This window comes from Melanerpes formicivorus, unplaced genomic scaffold (genome assembly GCF_026170545.1).
Source record: "Melanerpes formicivorus ecotype bairdi unplaced genomic scaffold, bMelFor1.0.p_v2 SCAF_50, whole genome shotgun sequence".
In the NCBI taxonomy this organism is placed as follows: Eukaryota; Metazoa; Chordata; class Aves; order Piciformes; family Picidae; genus Melanerpes; species Melanerpes formicivorus.
In genome coordinates this window covers 1,532,367-1,549,955 of record NW_027142402.1, presented here as the reverse complement: position 1 = coordinate 1,549,955, position 17,589 = coordinate 1,532,367, and the positions used below count along the sequence as shown (strand labels likewise).

The following is a 17,589-nucleotide window of genomic DNA, read 5'->3' as shown; positions in this document are numbered from 1 at the left end:
GGTAGACATCATTCACACATTTATTTTTAAAACTTCCTGAAAACTTTCCCCTCTTAGTAAGGGAGGATCAGGATGAATGCCAGCAGTGAGAGCTTTGGGGTTGAATTACTTGGAGTGGAAGTTCATTAATGTCATCAAACTCATTGTCAGCATGTGTGCTGCTGCCAGGGCTGGGAATATTGCAGCCCTGCTTATAGATTTATGTTAAGATGAGTAATAACTTAGGACTTTGTTTTCTTTGTAGTTGTTTGAATTGCTGGGTCCTGAAGGGTTTGAGCTCATAGAGAAACTTCTGCAGAACAGATCTCTGATTCTGGAAAGATCTTTGACTTGTCCAAATGATAACAGGTTTCAGGCTCTTCAAGGTAAGGAACTACAAAGTTTTTATTCCCAATCACATGAAAGGTAGTTTTCTAACTGTTCAAACAACAGTACTGTCAATGGCTGTTTAAAAAGCAAGTCAAAAAGATCAGGAGTGAATGGAGAGAGATTGCTCTGGGCTTAAACAAAGATCTCCTGCTGAAGGGAAAGCATCCTCGTGGTCATGTAGAGCAGGGTTTCTTTTCCCAGTTGTTTAGGGAATTTACATTGTGAGGTTGCTTCCACTACAGTCATCTTGTCTGGTAAACACACACTGACTGTTAAGTGTTTGGAAATCCAGCCTGCCCAGACTGCTTTCACACCAGCATGTCTCTGTGCAAGAGGAGACAGCAGTGGTGGTTCCTCTAGGGAAGTCAGAAGCACAGAAAGGAGACAGAGCCCTTCCTGTTGCTGCTAGCCCATCCTCTTGCTTTGAGATGAAGATGTTTTGCTTGCTTTATGATGTTGACTTTAAACATCCAGCCTCTGGAACAGCAGCATTTAGATCTCTTCAGGCCAGCTGCTGCACAGTCCTCTACACAGAGCTAAACTGTCTTTAAACACAAGGCCACTTCCTTCCCTTCCCAAAAAACAACCAACCAACCATTCCCCCACAAAATCCAAACCTTTAGAAGCAAAGCAGGGAGAGCAAAGCTGGCATGCAGTAGTTGTGAAGTTGCCTGCCTGTTGTCCTGTTGCAGAACAGTGCAAGAGGCTCCTAGGAGAGAACACCAAGCCCAACTACGGTTGTCAAGTGACAATTCAGTCTGAACAGGAAAAGCTGCTACTGAAACAGTATCGTCGGGAAGAGAAGAGAAACGCCAGGAAAGAGAAGCAGGCTGGGGAAGATGGAGAAGCTTCTGGAGAAGGATTAATGAACTTTGATCCCAAAGAGCTGCGGATGCAAAGGTAACAGAGGCCCCCAGCTGAGAAATGCTTCTGCTGTAATCCCTACTTCAAGGTACCCTAATGGTTTGTTTTCCTTAGCTTGCCTTGCTGGTGAGGTGATTCTGCCTTCAGGCCACGCGCTGCTACAAGAGCAGAAGTTCTCTTTTTTGATATGAAAACCTAATTCTCAGGGAAAACAAGCAATGATCTGCTTAATGAGAATCCTCTTGATCTCCTCTCTGTGGGCTGGAGATGCAGATTAGAGGGGCAGGCTATCTTTCTTACTTCCCAGACACACACCACTTGCTTAGGATTGATGAGGTCTGTACTAAATCTTTCAGAACCATCTTTCTGGCTTTTCCCCCTCAGGATTAATGGGTGCTGGTTTCCATGCTGTCAGCTAAAGGTAGTGGGAGGAGTAGGGAAGGGAGAGGATAAGAAGCAAACAAACTCTTGTGTTTCCTACTGAGGAAAGCAGTGAGGCTGGTCTCTGACTGTGAATACTGATCTTGGTGTGCTGCTTACAGAGAGGCTACACTGCACTTGGGGAAGCCTTGCCCTTACGCGACTGCACTCCTGATTGCTCTGCAGGCGGTGGGTTGTGAGGACTTGGTTCAACTGATGCCAGAGGCTAACACTGTAAAATTCCTTTGTTGAGTATTTTAGGCAATGCATTTTTCCTTTGAACTTCCATAACTCTTGCTGTGACTTCAAGCAGCCACATTCTGCCTGGGCAGAATCAGTGCAGTTGTTTGGCTCTTGTTTCCCTCCCAGAGAGCTGGCGCTGCTGAACGCTCGAAGCATGCCTGTCCTGGCCAGGCCAAGAGAGGTGGACTTTGGAAAGATCCATTATCCACATGTTTATGATTCCAGAGCTGAAGCCATGAAAACATCTGCATTCATTGGGGGTGCAAAGGTAGGTGCTTGCTGCATGACCCTTCGGGACCCATCTTGCCCAGGGAGCAACATGCAGCAGGGCTCCCTTGGCTCCCTTAGAGATGCTTCTCCTCCTTACCCACACCCAGAGTTTGAAGCAGGGCTTCCTTGCAGAGGGTTTTAAACACTTTCATGTGTTCTGGTGTGGTTTTGACCCTTTCCCAGCTAATGGATTTGTTATTTCTAGGATGATTGAATGAAAAGCCTGGGTTTTTTCTCTTTGGAGCTGTTGGATTTACTTGAACAAAATGAATGCTTTGTGAAATTCTGAACTGAATGGCTTTGGAAATTTGTTACATGGCTTTATCTGATTTATGTCTGGCTGGGACTATTTTCTGAGTAAAAAACCTGATTGTTTGGGGTTCACTGCTACCTAAAAAAAGAATCTGTGAGAATCTTGGATTCCTGTTTTTGCAGGAAGGTGCTAAAGCACTGTTCAGAGTGGGTTCTGCATAATGACAGGTTGTGTTTTCACACTTGGAATTATTTTTTCCCCTTGATACTGTTCTAGGTGTTCTTACCAGAGGCAGTTCAGAGAGAAAACAACAAAATGTATGAAGAAGTGAAGATCCCCCACAGTGAGCCAATGCCTATTGGTATTGAAGAGAAGGTTGTTTACATTAAAGACTTAGATGAGGTGAGTGAAGCATTTCCAAGACATGAAATTAGTTTTGCCTTTGTATCACAAAAACTTACCTGAAAAAGATTGCCAGTAATTGGTGTGATGTGTAAATGCAGCTGCTGAGCTTCCTCACTGCTGGTGTTGAGATGATTTGTTGGGGGATGTAGTTCAGTGATCCAATCCCTTTCATAATGTCTTAGGTAGATCATCCAAGCCAACCCCCTTGCTAAAGCAGAGATGCCCAGAGCAGCTTGGCCAGGATCACAGTGTCCAGGTGGGTTTGGAATCTCTCTGGAGGAGAAGATTCCACAGTCTCTCTGGGCAGCCTGCTCCAGGGCTCCAGCACACAGTAACAGATCCTCACTGACACTTCCATTGATGGTCAGGCCTGGGGAAAGGAGTTGAAGCTGAAACAATCTCTTACAGTCCAGGCTGAAAGGGGGCATGTGGTGAGGAAGAGCAGAGCTGCTGCAGTGTCTGGGCAGCTCTGGAGCTGAGGATGGAGACACCATAACTCAGTATGGTTCCACTTCATGGCTAGCCAAGGAAGACATAGAGCTGGAGCAGGTCCAGAGGAGGCCACAGTGATGGTGGGAGGGCTAGAAGCTATCTGCTGTGAGCCTGGGCTGAGAGAGTTGGAATTGTTGAGCCTGGACAGCAAAAGGCCTCAGGGAAGCCTTCTGGTGGCCTTTCAGGATTTAAAGGGGCTGAGAATGAAGCTGACCTTTGAGCAGGATCTGTTGTGACAGGACAAGAGGTGATGGCTTAAACTCAGAGGGGAGATTTAACCTAGAGGGTAGTGAGACCCTGGTCTGGGTTGCCCAGCGAGGTGGGAGGTGCCCCATCCCTGGAACCATTCCAGGTTAGGTTATTCACAGGTTTGAGCATCCTGCTCCAGTTGAAGATGCCCCTGCTGACTGCAGGGGGATTGGACCAGACAACCTTTAAAGTTGCCTTCCAACCCAAACCATCCTGTGACTGTATGGAACCAAGCCAGGTTCAGTGCTGTGGGTCACTGAATCATTAGGGCTGGAAAGATCTCTTTTCAATCAGGCTGAGGAAAGCTGAATTACCTTTCACTTGAAGTGTTTTTAAGTATCAGTTGAGATTCCTCAGAACCTGGATCATTTCAATAAGGAGAATGTGAAAAATGGAGTCAGCACAAACTCAGATTTATTGGCTTTGGCTGCTTGACATCCTGTGTGACCATTAGTGAAACCTACAATAAAGGTGGGGGTGTGCCAGCCTTCTTCCCAAATAAATGGACCTTTAGAGTCATAAACTCAGGGCAGGGCAAGTTCCTCTTCAAGACTGTGAAAACAGGTTTTTGTCTAATAAATTGCTGCTGCTGAAAAATTGCTTCAGCTTTTTACCTCAAGTGGATGCTCTGAGTAGGATTTATTACTTTCATGTTATTTTTATTTCCTTTTCCTAACACTACTTAATGATCTCAGTAAGGAGGGGTTTTTTGCCTCCCTCTGCATTGTGTGAAGGAATGATTGCAAAATCAATATTCTCTCTTTTTTTTTCTTTCCCCCTGTAATGTTTTCTTGCTTTTGGAATGGTACAGGACAAGCCTCCTGTACAGAAGCATGGATATTATTGCACAAATTACCCTTTTCACATCCAGACTCTTGCACCATTTATCCCTCAGCTGATCTCAGTCCATGTTTCAGTGGCATGTTTGCCAAACTGCAGTTGAAAGCTGGAGGGAATTGAACAGTTTGTAAAAAGAAGTATTGTTAATTGTAATGAAATCTTGCCAGCCATCCAAGGAAGCAGGCTGGGAAGTTGCTCTGAGGGAAATCTGCAAGTTCTGTACTCATTAGCCCCAACTTCAGGCAAGGAAAATAGCCCCAGGTCAAGGTAATGATGAAGAACTCACCATGAGCTGGTGATGGTTGCTTGCAGCCCAGAAGGCAACCATGCCCTGGGCTGCATCAAAAGCAGTGAGAGCAGCAGGACAGGGAGGGCATTCTGCCCCTAAGCTCTGGTGAGACCCCACCTGGAGCACTCAGTCTGGTTCTGGTACCCCAGCACAAACAGGACATGGAACTGCTGGAGAGGGTCCAGAGGAGGCCACCAAGGTGACAGAGGGCTGGAGAACCTCCCCTCTGGGGACATGCTGAGAGCTGGGGCTGTTCAGCCTGAAGAGAAGGCTCCAGGGAGAACTTAGGGCAGCCTTCCAGTACCTGAAGGAGCGACAGGAGGGCAGGGGAAGGGACTTTTTTATAGTGATAGGATGAAAGGGAATGGACTGAAGCTTGAGGAGGGCAGATTGAGACTGGAGATGAGGAAGAAGTTCTTCAGAGCGAGAGTGGGGAGACACTGGCACAGGTTGCCCAGGGAGGCTGTGGATGTCCCTTCCCTGGAGGTGTTCAAGGCCAGGTTGGATGAGGCCTTGAGCAAGCTGGGCTGGTGGGAGGTGTCCCTGCCCATGGCAGGGGGTTGGCAGTAGATGATCTTCCAAGCCAAAGCATTGGTGGGCATCTCTGTACTACTGACTGCAGAGACCTTCATTTCCTCTGTTCTCTGCTTCCAAGTGGCATGGCCGTGTATGATGTGCTTAGCAAAGGCTGCTGAGAAGTAGGAGTAGCTGCTGTCACAAAGTTGCATACTCTTACAGTTCTTTGGGGTTTTGGTTGCTCCTTCTCCTTCAGACAGTAAATATGATTAGGGAAATGCACTTTGTGATATTAACATGAGTTAAAATTGACTGCATCTGATTGGAATGAAACCTCAGCCTGTTTCATTTCCCACACAGCTGCCAAGCATGTGTATATTGTGTAGTGCTGCCTCAGAAATGGTTGGAAGTCTGGTGGGAATGCTTACAAAGGCAAACCAGTAAAGGGCACCAGCTGCTGAAGAGCACCTGCTGAGCCACTGTGGGAATAGCCACATCTGCCTCTAGCTAGAAGTAATCTAACAAAGTACCTGCATTTACCTGGCAGGGTTTTAATTTGTGTCAAGATTCAACCAGTGGAACTCTTTCTGAATACTTAAAGAAGTGGGGGGGGGAACCAAACCTGAGTTGTTAGAGGTTTTTTTCTTGCAGTACTGAGCCATAGGAGTCTGTGAAGGATTCTCATTCTCCTGGCTAATTCTGGGGGTTGTTTTAACACAACAAACCCAGACAGGGCAGCCAGAAGTCTCAGCTACTGTGCAGGCTGTTTTACTGAAGGCTGCAGTTGTTGTGGAAGAGAGGACACTACTGAAGAGCAAGTTTCCAGGCTTTCTTTGGATAGTTTGAGAAATGGATCTCGGGGGGGTTGTGAGAGTGTATGTTGGGTTTCATTGCAGTGGATGTGATTCATTGTGGCTGGTGAAGTACACACAGAAACATGCTTTAAAAGCAGAAGTCACAAAGGAAATGTGAATAGCTTTTAACAGTGCTGTGCTTTCTCTGTCCTTGCTCAAGTCTTTCTTGTCCCCACAGGTTGGTGACCTTATCACACAAGTTCATCATCACCTAACTCTTATTTTCCTACAGCAGGTTAGGTATCATAGGTTGGCTCAGGTTGGAAGGGACCTCTGAGATCATCAGCTCCAACCTCCCCATCATGCCCAGGGACACCTCTCAACTAGACTCAGCTGCTCAAGGCCTCATCCAGCCTGGCCTTGAACGCCCCCAGGGAGGAGGCAGCCACAGCCTCTCTGGGCAACCTGTTCCAGTGTCTCAGCGCCCTCAGGCCTGTTCAGTGGCTTTTATTTGTGCTTTGATTTTGGTCAAATAAAACCAATGACCAATAAAAAGCCCAAGAAGCATCTTGGGCAGAGCTGTTGTGGCCCAGTGCAGCTGCAGGTAGCTCACAGCAATTCAGCTTTCTGGTTCACAGCATTTTTTTTCCTCTTTCCTCTTGTGCTTAATCACTGTAGTATTTGAAATCCAATTAGATCTGCCTGGTGACTTTGCAGCTGTTGTGTTTGTTGACCTCATTAAATGATCATAGTAAGTGAAATATTGAAAGTGAGGAGGCAACTTCTGAAATGTTAATTTTTCATTCTTTGGGGAGACAGATTTGTGTCATTGACTGAAGAGAGAGACATTTGGGGCAGAAAGCACATGCAGAGCTCTGTAAAGTTTTTAATGAGAACAACTTAATGTGGTTTTAGTCATTTTTATAATTAAGGCTGGAGACTGAATAGTGTGCTTCTGCTGCCTCCTGTTCAGGGGATAGCCATTTCTCAGTGGGATTTCAGAGTGGGGAAGGAGGATGCAGTAATCTGCTGTCCTTTGACAGCACACCTAAAGGCAAGCTTTCCTTCTTAGGAATGAGCAGTCTTCAATGTAAAGAGAAACACAGAGCAGTGCTTTAAATTCTGATTACAACTATATTCTAGACCCAAAATTGGGGTTTGTTTTTCAAGAAATGGAATCTCCAAGAGAGAATTTCCAGAGGTGGGAGATGTCTCTGCTGATTCTGAGGTGCTGGAACGTGGAAAACATTAGCTCTCACTCAAATGTTTTGCACAAATCAATTAGTACCAGTTTCAGTACTCTCCATAAGACAGGAATGCTAGAATGGCTCAGGTTGGAAGGGACCTCTGAGATCATCTCCTCCAACCTGCCCACCATGCACAGGGACACCTCTCAAATAGACTCAGCTGCTCAAAGCCTCATCCAGCCTGGCCTTGAACACCCCCAGGAAGGAGGTATCCACAGCCTCCTGGGCAGTCTGTTCCAGAGTCTCACCACCCTCCTACTGAAGAACTTCTTCCTCAGCTCCAGGCTAACCCTGCCCTCCCTCAGCTTCAAACCATTCCATCTTGTCCTGTCTCTAGACACCTTCATGGAAAGTCCCTCTCCAGCCTTCTGTCAGGATCCCTTCAGCTATTGAAAGGCATCTCTAAGGTCCCCCTGGAGTCTTTTCTGCTCCAGGTTGAACACCCCCAGCTCCCTCAGCCTATCCTCACAGCAGAGCTGCTCCAGCCTCGGATCATTTTGTGGCCTCCTCTGGACTCATTCCAACAGTTCTGTGTGCTTCTGCTGGGGACACCAGAGCTGGTCACAGTACTGGAGGTGAGGTCTCAGCAGAGCAGAGGAAACCAACTGCTGGTTCTCTGCTGCCTTTCGTTACTTGCCTCTGCCTGAGGTGTTTTACTCCAAGCTTCCTTTACAGCACATAACTCTTCAGGTACTACTCTGTAGATTAGGCACCATTTGTACTTCCTTGTAGGCACTGTAAAGCTGATGATGGCCCAAAGCCAATGCTGAGCTCTGTTTGGTATGCTTGTGTAATTTTCATATCCTTGTTCCTACAGAAATTGTCCCCCTAAGTCCAATGAAATCTCACTGACAGGATTTGCTGCTAAATGGAGCAGATCCAAACATCCTGCACTTTTTCCTTTACTTGCTGTAAGCCTTTGCTTAAAACATAAAGATGCCCTTTGAAAGACAACATTTGAGTCTTTGGGGTAGGTAGGAAATTATCTTCTCCAATCCTGCTCCTAAGAGAACAGAAAAATTATTTTCTGGTGGTTTTATAGTCACAGAATGCCAGGTTTCAGAGTGGCTCATGCTCACATAAGCCTGGCACCATCTGAGGCATGAAAGTGTGTTGGGAATAGCAGCCAGACTCTGTCCTGCTCAAACCTCCTCTGCTTTGTGTGGAGCTCTAGGGACAAATCAGCTGTTGAATAGGAAGCTGAAGGATGTTGCATCTCTTTCACCACCAGTGAAAACCAGATTCTGCCATCCAGTGGCTACTGGTCCTTTAAGGAGGGATTTCACACGTTTAGCTGCAAAAGAATCGGTCTGGAGTGGTGCAGTACATCAAGGGTGGCTGCCCGAGGATGGAGATTCCCTTTCTACAAAGAATCTCATGGAAAAGACAAGAGGGGATGGGGACAGGTTGCTGCTGGGAGATTCCCATTGGACTCCAGGAGACTGTATCGACCCTGGAGGCGTTCAAGGGGAGATTGGACGTGGCACTTGGTGCCATGGTCTAGTCATGGGGTCTGCGGTGTCAGGTTGGACTCGATGATCCTCGAGGTCCTTTCCAACCTAAGTGATACTGTGATACTGTGATACTGTGAGACAGTGTTTCCTCATGAACACAGCTGGACATTGGAGTCATCTCCCAGGGGAAGCAGTGGAGTCTCCTGCATTGGGCAGTTTGAAGCCTCAGCTTGCCAGGGAGCTGGGCCAGCTCATTTCAGCTCCAGTGTCACCTGGGAAGTTTGGAGCAGGGGATCCTTGGGGTCCCCTCCAGCCTGGCATTTTGGGGTTCTGTGATTCATGCCTTGACTGACATTAACATACCAGAGGGGGGGGAAATCCTTTCCAGCTTCCAAAGGAGGTAATTTGTGCAGATGGCAAGTTTCAAGAAGCAGGTTTTGTGATCCATTTGTCAGAGTGCTCTTGTTTAAAAGCTGCTGCTTTGGAGACTGTCCCTTTTGTGGAGCAGGGTTTGGTTAGTGCAGTTCTGTAATCAGCAGTCCTGCTGGTGAGTGTCTCTCCAGAAAACCTTGATTATAAGCCTTGTAAACAGTATTTATCAGTGTGAACTTTGTGTGTTTCTAATAGCTCCTAAAAACCAATTAGATGGAATGGGAGGGAAAAGGAGAAATAGAACAATTCTCAAAGACCTATCAAGAAACCTCAAAAATGAAGGAACAGGCAAATTGGAAGCCTAAAATGACTGAGGAGGCCATAAAAATGGCTGATTGAACCCTGATAGCACCTGAGGTAACCTGCAGGCCTTCAGGAAGCCTATTTGCACTTTGTAATAATCTCAGTCCTGAAGATGAAATGATCTTTGAGATGATACACCAAGTAAACATGATGGGAACACAATCTGTGGTATAAACAAATCAGCTTTGTCCCTGCAGTCTTGGAAACAGAATGAACTGGGAAGGAACAGTGAGAGTGACAACTCTGGGTAAATCCTCAAATTCAGCCACTTGAGGAAGGGAAGAAATGTGATGAGAAGAATGGGAAGCATTTGTGTTAGATATACTTGGGGGTGTTGTCCTCAGGGGATCACAGGCTCCAAAGATCATCCAGTCCAGAAGCCCCCACACCTGCCAGAGCAAGATCAGCTGGGACAGGCTTTGAATGTCTCTAGAGAAGGAGACTCCACAACCTCCCTGGGCAAGCTGCTCCAGTGTCTCATCACCCTCACCGTAAAGAGTCTCTTTCTAATCTCCAGTCTAGACCTGCCCTCTGCATGTTCTTTGTTTTAACAGGTTGGACAGCTTGTTTTCAAAGGCATGAAAAGACTGAACAGGATCCAATCCATAGTCTTTGAGACTGCCTACAACACCAATGAGAACATGCTCATCTGTGCCCCCACCGGTGCAGGCAAGACCAACATCGCCATGCTGACTGTGCTGCATGAAATCCGCCAGCACCTCCAGCAGGGCAGGATCAAAAAGGATGAGTTTAAGGTAAGAGTTCAATGAACCTACTAACAGCTCTTGTTTTTTAACTGGGAAGGTAAACCTCATGATGTGTTCTCCATGGAATGTGAAGTCAGGAGCTTCTCAAGGCTGTTAGGTTTTGCCAAGTCAAAGACAAGGGCTAGTTTTGATTTGCTTCATTATTGTTAAAGCAATTCTTCTTTGTGTCCTAAAAAAATCTTATTATGTGAGTCAAAAGCTATGAAACCACATTTAGCTTCCATGAAGAAGCAATTTTCAACATGATGAGGCTGCACAGAACAAACCCCAAGTCCCTTGTCCTTTAAGCAGCTGCACACTTAGCCACCAAAGGTAACGACTTTTCATACATCACTATTAAGATTTTTCCCCCTGTAAGAGCCTGGCATCATATTTCACAATAAATTGTGATTTGTAATGGTTGCCATGAAGCAGAGGACGTGCTGGAGTCTGCTCATTTATCAAGCAGGTGTCCTTTCGCTGCAGATTGTCTACGTTGCTCCCATGAAGGCTCTGGCAGCCGAAATGACAAATTACTTCAGCAAGCGCCTGGAGCCGCTCGGCATCACGGTGAAAGAGCTGACTGGTGACATGCAGCTGTCCAAAGGGGAGATCCTCAGGACACAGGTATGCCTGACAGCTTCACATCCTGCTCTGGGGGTGGCTCCAAACCCCTTCAGAGGCACCCCACTGGGTTTTCATTCCAACTCCTTGTGAAAGAATTGGTGAAGCAGCTGAGTCCTGGAGTCATACACACAGAGAATGCATCGGGTTGGAAGGGACCCTCAGAGGTCATCTTGTCCACCCCCTCTGCAGTCAGAAGGGACACCTCCAGCTAGATATCTATCAAGATTTCCTTCACCTATTCCTGAACTTCAGAAGCAGCTTTCAGAAAGTCATCCTGCTAAAGATACTGAATTTCTGAGGAAAGTTTCTTTCCTTTTGCTACTGTGACTATTCCTCACCCTTAAACCAGTGCCTCAGCAGCTGTCCACAGTGTGTTGCACTGCAGTCCTTGTCAACAGGACTTACTCACATCAGCACAGGGAAGGGAGACTGGCATTTTGAACTTTTCTGTCATGTGTTTGATTTATTTTGTGCCTCAGACTTGCAGATCTAATAGTGGCCTTCCAGTACCTCAAGGGGTCTACAAGAAGGCTGCAGAGGGACTGTTGGCAAAGGCCTGCAGGGACAGGATGAGAGGCAGTGGTTTGAAATGAGAGCAGAGCAGATTTAGATTGGATGTGAAAAACAAGATCTGTGCCATAAGAGTGGTGGAACACTGGAGCAGGTTGCCCAGGGAGGTAGCTGAGGCCCCATGCCTAGAGCTATTCCAGGTGAGGCTGGACAAGGCTCTGAGCAAGCTGATCTAGTGGAGGATGTCCCTGCTGAGTGCAGGGGAGGTTGGCTGGATGACCTTTGGAGGTCCCTTCCAGCCCAAACCATTCCATGATTCTATGTAAGCCCCATTTCTTTTATTAGACCTGTGTCTCATGCTTTGCCTTGAAGGCTGCCAGCCTGTCAGGAGCCTTGCTTGCTGCAGATAGATCTTGGTGTTAAGGGCAGATTATCACTGCTTTCTGTGTGACTGAAAGTGTGTCACAGTGGAAAACAAATGTAGTGAAATTTTGAAAGCAGGCTGATTTCCCCAAGCTGCAAACCTTCGTAGATCTCTGTTCCTTCCTTCTCATCTTCTTGGAGTTAAAGGGATTCAGAGAGCAGGGGAAGGAAACTTACTGTCTTTTAAACAAATAAGGTGGGAAATGAATCAAACTACCTGGTTGGAATAGTCCTGGCTCTGCCACTTCAGAGTTGTGGAATATTTGCATGGTGACTCCTCTGGAACACAGATTTCTTTGTTTTAACAGAGGAAAGGGTTTCCATTTGTGTTCCCATTTCTTGTTGCTCAAACCCCTGGTTGTACAGCAAGCAGGCTTGTTAATTTCAAATACAATACTGGGGGTTCTGTAGTCTTTCCATAGTCCCAAAGTATTTTAAGGCCCACAAAATGGCTTTACACATTGACTGAAGTGCAAGGCTGTGCCTCTCAGCCATCACAGACACAGACATTTCTTTCTAGGAGGGAACACTTTTTAGCTGTTCTCTTTGATTCCTCACTGTTGTCCTCTGGCTTTAATTTGCAGTAAATCAAATTCCTTTTCCCTAAGTCAAATCTGCTTTGCCTGTGACAGTGCTTGGTAAATACCTCTCAGTCTTACCCATGAGGTTCTCCTTCCTCCTTGCTCTTCCTCCTTTGCCTGGCTCCTCTCTCCCCCTGTCCAGCTGAGAAGATGAAGTGAGCCCCTGACTAGGTGGCCATCTGGCAGCCACCACTCCCAACCCACCACAGGTAGCTTTAGTTTGGGGTATTTTGGTTTCTGTAAATGAAGCTACTGCTTTCATTCATTTTGTTTGTTTGGTTTTTGCTCTCTTATATCCAAGAGAAACTTTTTGTTAGCTTACTGCAGATGTTATTAGCTAGTTGTTTTTCCTTTTAACAGCTATTTATGCTGGAAATAAAAGTAGTTTAGAACAAAGGGGCAACTCTTATTGAGGAGCATGAGTAATCCAGGAGTGGCTTTGAAAAGGCCAGGCTTGTGAGTTGAAAAGAGAATTTGTGTAAGCTGCATTTGTAGTGGCAGCTACATTTGTCTGGTTACTGAACAGAATGGTTTCTTGGGGAGAGGAAATAGCCTGAAGGACTGAATGTGTTTTGACATCTCAAAGATTAGCTGATTAATTGTACTTGTGATGGCAAGGCAGCAGTGAGAAGTGAAGCACAGAGCACAAAAGCATCGGAGCTGCAGAGGGCAAGTAGCTGTGAGAATGGCAAATGGCATCAGGACCTCTGAGCAGTATGGATGATCACTCTGATAGGTTCTGGCAGCTGATAGACTCTGATATTAAGTCATGAAGGCTTTATTCCCCAGTGGGATCTGACACTAATAAAATGGAATAATGCTTTTTTTCTGAAGTTCTTATCTGCAATGTAAGACTAATCAAGTCTGGAACCACTGGAAGCAGTAGAAGGGCTGCAAACTCTGAGGTGCCTCCTGTTTCATCTACAACTTCCTTTCTCTGATCCCCTCTTTCTCATTTCCTGCACTTTAATAAGGTATGGAGGTGCTTCTAGGGAAAAGCAAGCAGTGAGGTGGATTCCTGCTGCTTTTTCTTCCAACAGAAATGGAAATGTATGCATTCTGTTAATTGTCAGTGTGTTATATTCTGCTCTCCACGTGCCTCTCCTCTCACACGTGTGCAGTTTATCAAGAGGCCATCAAAATTAATCCAGAAGATAAAAAAGAAAGGGATGTGCTTCCCTCTTGCCAACAGAACTTCCAGAATGTTCCTCAGTAGTGCAGCCCTGCTGAAAGAAACTTCCTTCTCAAGGCAGGCACCATTTAAAATGAGTCTTTCTTCCTTTAAATGAGGTATAAACCCCCTTCTTGTTGCTGGCACAGCGACATTGCTTTCTTAGGCTGCTGTTCTTCATCTGTGCCTTCAGCATTGTACTTCTTGATTTTTGACATCAGCCTTCCAGTCCCAAGAGTGGGGCTCTTGGAAACCCTTCTCATTTACTGCTCTCCCATTAATAGATCTGCCTGTGACAGCTAAGATTCCACTGGGGGGAAAGTACTTTTACATCCTCAAACAGCAAGTGGAATTAAAAAGTCTTAGTTCTTTAGGAGAAAGTGGAGGTGCTGCCTGTAACCTCGATTGTTCTCTAATTCTGTGGCAGAATCCATCTTGATTCTCCTCAGATCAGGCTTCAGAAATTAGAATTGCTTCTCAGAGGCATTGATTTGCATTTTGTTTGGCATCCTTTCTATTTCAGACAGACACAGCAGCTTATTCTGCTACACCTACACGTTTGTTATTGCATAAGCTGTAGAGTTTTAGCGCAGCCTTTGACTAACCTACTTGGTGATCATAGAGCGGCTCAGGTTGGAAGGGACCTCAGAGATCATCTACTCCAACCTCCACACCATGGGCAGGGACACCTCTCAGCTAGACCCAGCTGGTCAAGGCTTCATCCAACCTGGCCTTGAACACCCCCAGGGAGGAGGTATCCACAGCCTCCCTGGGCAGCCTGTTTCAGAGTCTCACCACCCTCCTGCTGAAGAACTTCTTCCTCAGCTCCAGTCTAACCCTGCTCTCCCTCAGCTTCAAACCATTGCCCCTTGTCCTGTCTCTAGACACCCTCAGGAAAAGTCTCTCTTCAGCCTCCCTGGAGTCTTCTCCAGGCTGAGCACCCCCAGCTCCTTCAGCTTGTCCTCACAGCAGAGGTGCCCCAGCCCCTGGATCACCTTTGTGCCACACACTGTGATGAAATGTGGCACTGACTGATGTTCTTTGGTGTTTTGACTCCCTCAGCTAAAATCTTTACTTGGATTGGATTGGAAGGGGAGAGTTAACTTTTGTTTTAGCAGGGAAATGGAGTTGAAATTATGCCAGATGAAATTACAGTCATTTTGAGCACCATGGAAAAACAATGCTCTGTGTGTTCTGTAGCTAAAGGATATGTGGGGAGGGGAGGGGGGTGTTGGTAATTGCATTCTTGAGTGTGTGTTCCCATTTATTATTGGGTGTAATTATCTTCATGTCTGACATAGCTCTGTCTCCTACAAGGTTTTCTAAACTCTTTTGACACCAAAATTGAGACTGGTTTTGCTTTGGGTGGGTTTTTTGTGGGTTTTGTTGGTTTAAATATATGTCTTTGGTATTGTACTTCAGCACCTATGAGTTGGAAAAACCCTTTCAGAGCATCCAGCCCTACCATTCTCTAACTCTGCCAAGGCTGGGGCTAAGCCATGGCCCTCAGCACCACCTCTCTGCCTCTTTGAAACACCTCCAGGGATGGGGATTCAACCATCTCCCTGGGTAGTCTGTGCCAGGCTCTGAGAACCCTTTCAGGGAAGAAGTTTCTTCTAATGTCCAACCTAAACCTCCCCTGGTGCAGCTTGAGGCAGCATCCTCTCATCCTATCACTTGTTCCTAGAGAGAAGAAACCAACCCAGCCTGGCTCCATCCTCATTTCAGGGAGTTGTAGAGAGCCATGAGGTCTCCCTTCAGACTCTTCTTCTCCAGGCTAAGCAACCCCAGGTCCCTCAGCTGGTCCTCACCAGCCCTGTTCTGCAGACCCTTCACCATCTTTGTTGCCCTTCTCTGGCCACACTCCAGCCCTTCTTGGTATAAGAGGCCCAAAACTGAACCCAGCAGTCAAGGTGAGGCCTCACCAGGGCTGAGCAGAGGAGGACAATCACTGCCCTGGTCCTGCTTTAAAATGTGTATATGAAAGTATACAACTTCTGAGCTTGGATGCAGAGCCCTTGCTCTCAGGACAGACTTTGTTTTGGCCCCCTTCCAGCACCCATTTTTCCCTTCACTTGAAGCTTTATCAGAATAAATTCACTTTCAATATGTCTGTACCCAGTGCTCTTGCATTAATCACTGTCTGCAGAGCTGTGGTGTTGCAGGGAACTTGGACAGTCCTTGTGTACAATTAAAAGGAAACTAATTGTCTTTTGGATACACCATTGATCCAGATTGCAGCTGACTGTCTGGAGAGGAATGCTGCAGCTCTTTGCTTGCATGGCTAAGACCAACAGTGTCACCTGCAGGTGAATCAAGGAGGGCTCTTAACGTTCCAAGTGGAACTTCCAGCCACACAAGAGAAGTTACTCGCTGAAAACTGGGAGATCCAGTTCAGTCACTTCCCAGTCAGTCTCCTCAAGCAGTGTTTCTGCTCATTCTCCTTAAGAAATGATCTGCAAGGATGCCATTGCAAAGACTTTTTGGAGAAGTATTTGCTAAAAAATAATATTAAGTCACTGTTTGATGTGTGTGAAAGAGATTTAGTGAGAATCCTTCTGCCTGTTGGCTATTGAAATTACACTGAAAATGCCTGGGACTGAGAAGATGACTTTTCCCCCCCTGTGTATGGTTTTACAGAGGAGAAAATTCCTTGTTGATTGGGGATTTTTTCCTTGTTGATTGAGGATTTTTTCCTTGTTGATTGAGGATTTCTCCTTGTTGATTAGTGATTTTTCCTTGTGGATAGAGGATTTCTCCTTGTGGATTGAGGATTTCTCCTTGTGGATTAGTGATTTCTCCTTGTGGATTGGGGATTTTTCCTTGTTGATTGGGGATTTCTCTCAACTCATTGCAGTAGAATATTGCAGAAGTGATTGTGAGAAGCAGCCCAAAAAACCATGGGAGAGGTGGCTCCAGGAGCAGGAGACCAGTGGCTGTTTGAGCATGAGGGGCCAGGGGTAGGGGAGCCAAAGCCCAGGAGCTGATGTGAAGATTCATTAAAAAGTTCCTCAGCTGAAGTTCCTCAATTAATAACAAAGATCCTGAAACTGAGGCACTTCATGCTGTGGACTAACTGCAGCTGAATAATGAAGGCATTCCTGTTAAATTATTACTATTAAAGTATTAGTAACTGTTGTTAAATAGTGATTACAATATTAGCTTTATTAAATTCTTCTTGCTGCTGTTGTTGTTAGGGTTTGTCTCTGAGGCTTTTTTGGAGCACTGAGGATGTAATCCTTAGCAAAACTTGCAGGGATCTGATTTTCCAGAGTGTCTGTTAGCATTACTCTTTTATCCCTGAAGAAGTTGGGAAGATGATGTACTTTTGTTGGCTTTAATGGTCTTTTAGAGCTGAAAAAGGCTCTGTGCAAAAAGGAGTCCATGTGGCTGCAAAATTACTGAGCAACTGTTTTGTGCTTCCAAATACTCTTTTCCTTTCCCCCCCTCTAAGCCCAGTAAATTTTACAGGATAAAAAAGCAGCCTTTCATAGTTAATGCAAATGATGCATTAAGTTAGACTCTTCTCCCAGAGTACAATTTAAAGGTACTCAGAAGTCAAATTATCTTTGATTTAGATGTAAAAATTGCAGAATAACAGCTGTGCCTGCTGAGTGAATATTCCACAGCCAAAAGATAGCTTAGTTGAGTCAAGTTGAGGACAGGTTGCTCAGGGAACCTTTACCTCTGCTGCCTTTGTCTGTTTTTTCTCATATTTAACTGCTTCTGGTCACTTCAAAGTGCAAGGAAATTACTGACAACCCAAGAGCAATTTGGGATTTGTATCCTCCAGGCTGTTGTTTTGCATGTTAGAGAATATTTTTAGGTTGTCCAACGTTTGTTGGGGCTATTTGTGGAACAAGAAAACCATTCTGCTTCAATTTCACACTTAATATGGCAAATAATCTTGCTGCATCTGCCTGCAGTTAACAGCAGAGCTTCAGGTATGGAGCATTACAGAAACTTTTCCAACATTCTGCTGAGAGCCAGGAACAGGTTACCCAGGGGGGTTGTGGATGTCCCCTGCCTGGGGGTGTTCAGGGCCAGGTTGAATGAGGTCTTGAGCATCCTGGGCTGGTGGGAGGTGTCCC

The 17,589-nt window shown here is 45.9% G+C and overlaps 1 protein-coding gene across 1 annotated transcript in view; it reads left to right on the top strand.

Annotated features, from left to right (window-relative positions):
* The window catches only part of ASCC3 (activating signal cointegrator 1 complex subunit 3), a 144,730-nt gene that overhangs the window by 13,944 nt on the left and 113,197 nt on the right, over positions 1 to 17,589 (top strand). The window contains exons 5-10 of the mRNA XM_068160441.1: positions 245 to 365; positions 1,062 to 1,269; positions 2,023 to 2,164; positions 2,696 to 2,821; positions 9,995 to 10,195; positions 10,673 to 10,813. Of these exons, the coding sequence (XP_068016542.1) occupies positions 245 to 365; positions 1,062 to 1,269; positions 2,023 to 2,164; positions 2,696 to 2,821; positions 9,995 to 10,195; positions 10,673 to 10,813 (939 nt within the window). The remainder of the gene's footprint in view (positions 1 to 244; positions 366 to 1,061; positions 1,270 to 2,022; positions 2,165 to 2,695; positions 2,822 to 9,994; positions 10,196 to 10,672; positions 10,814 to 17,589) is intronic.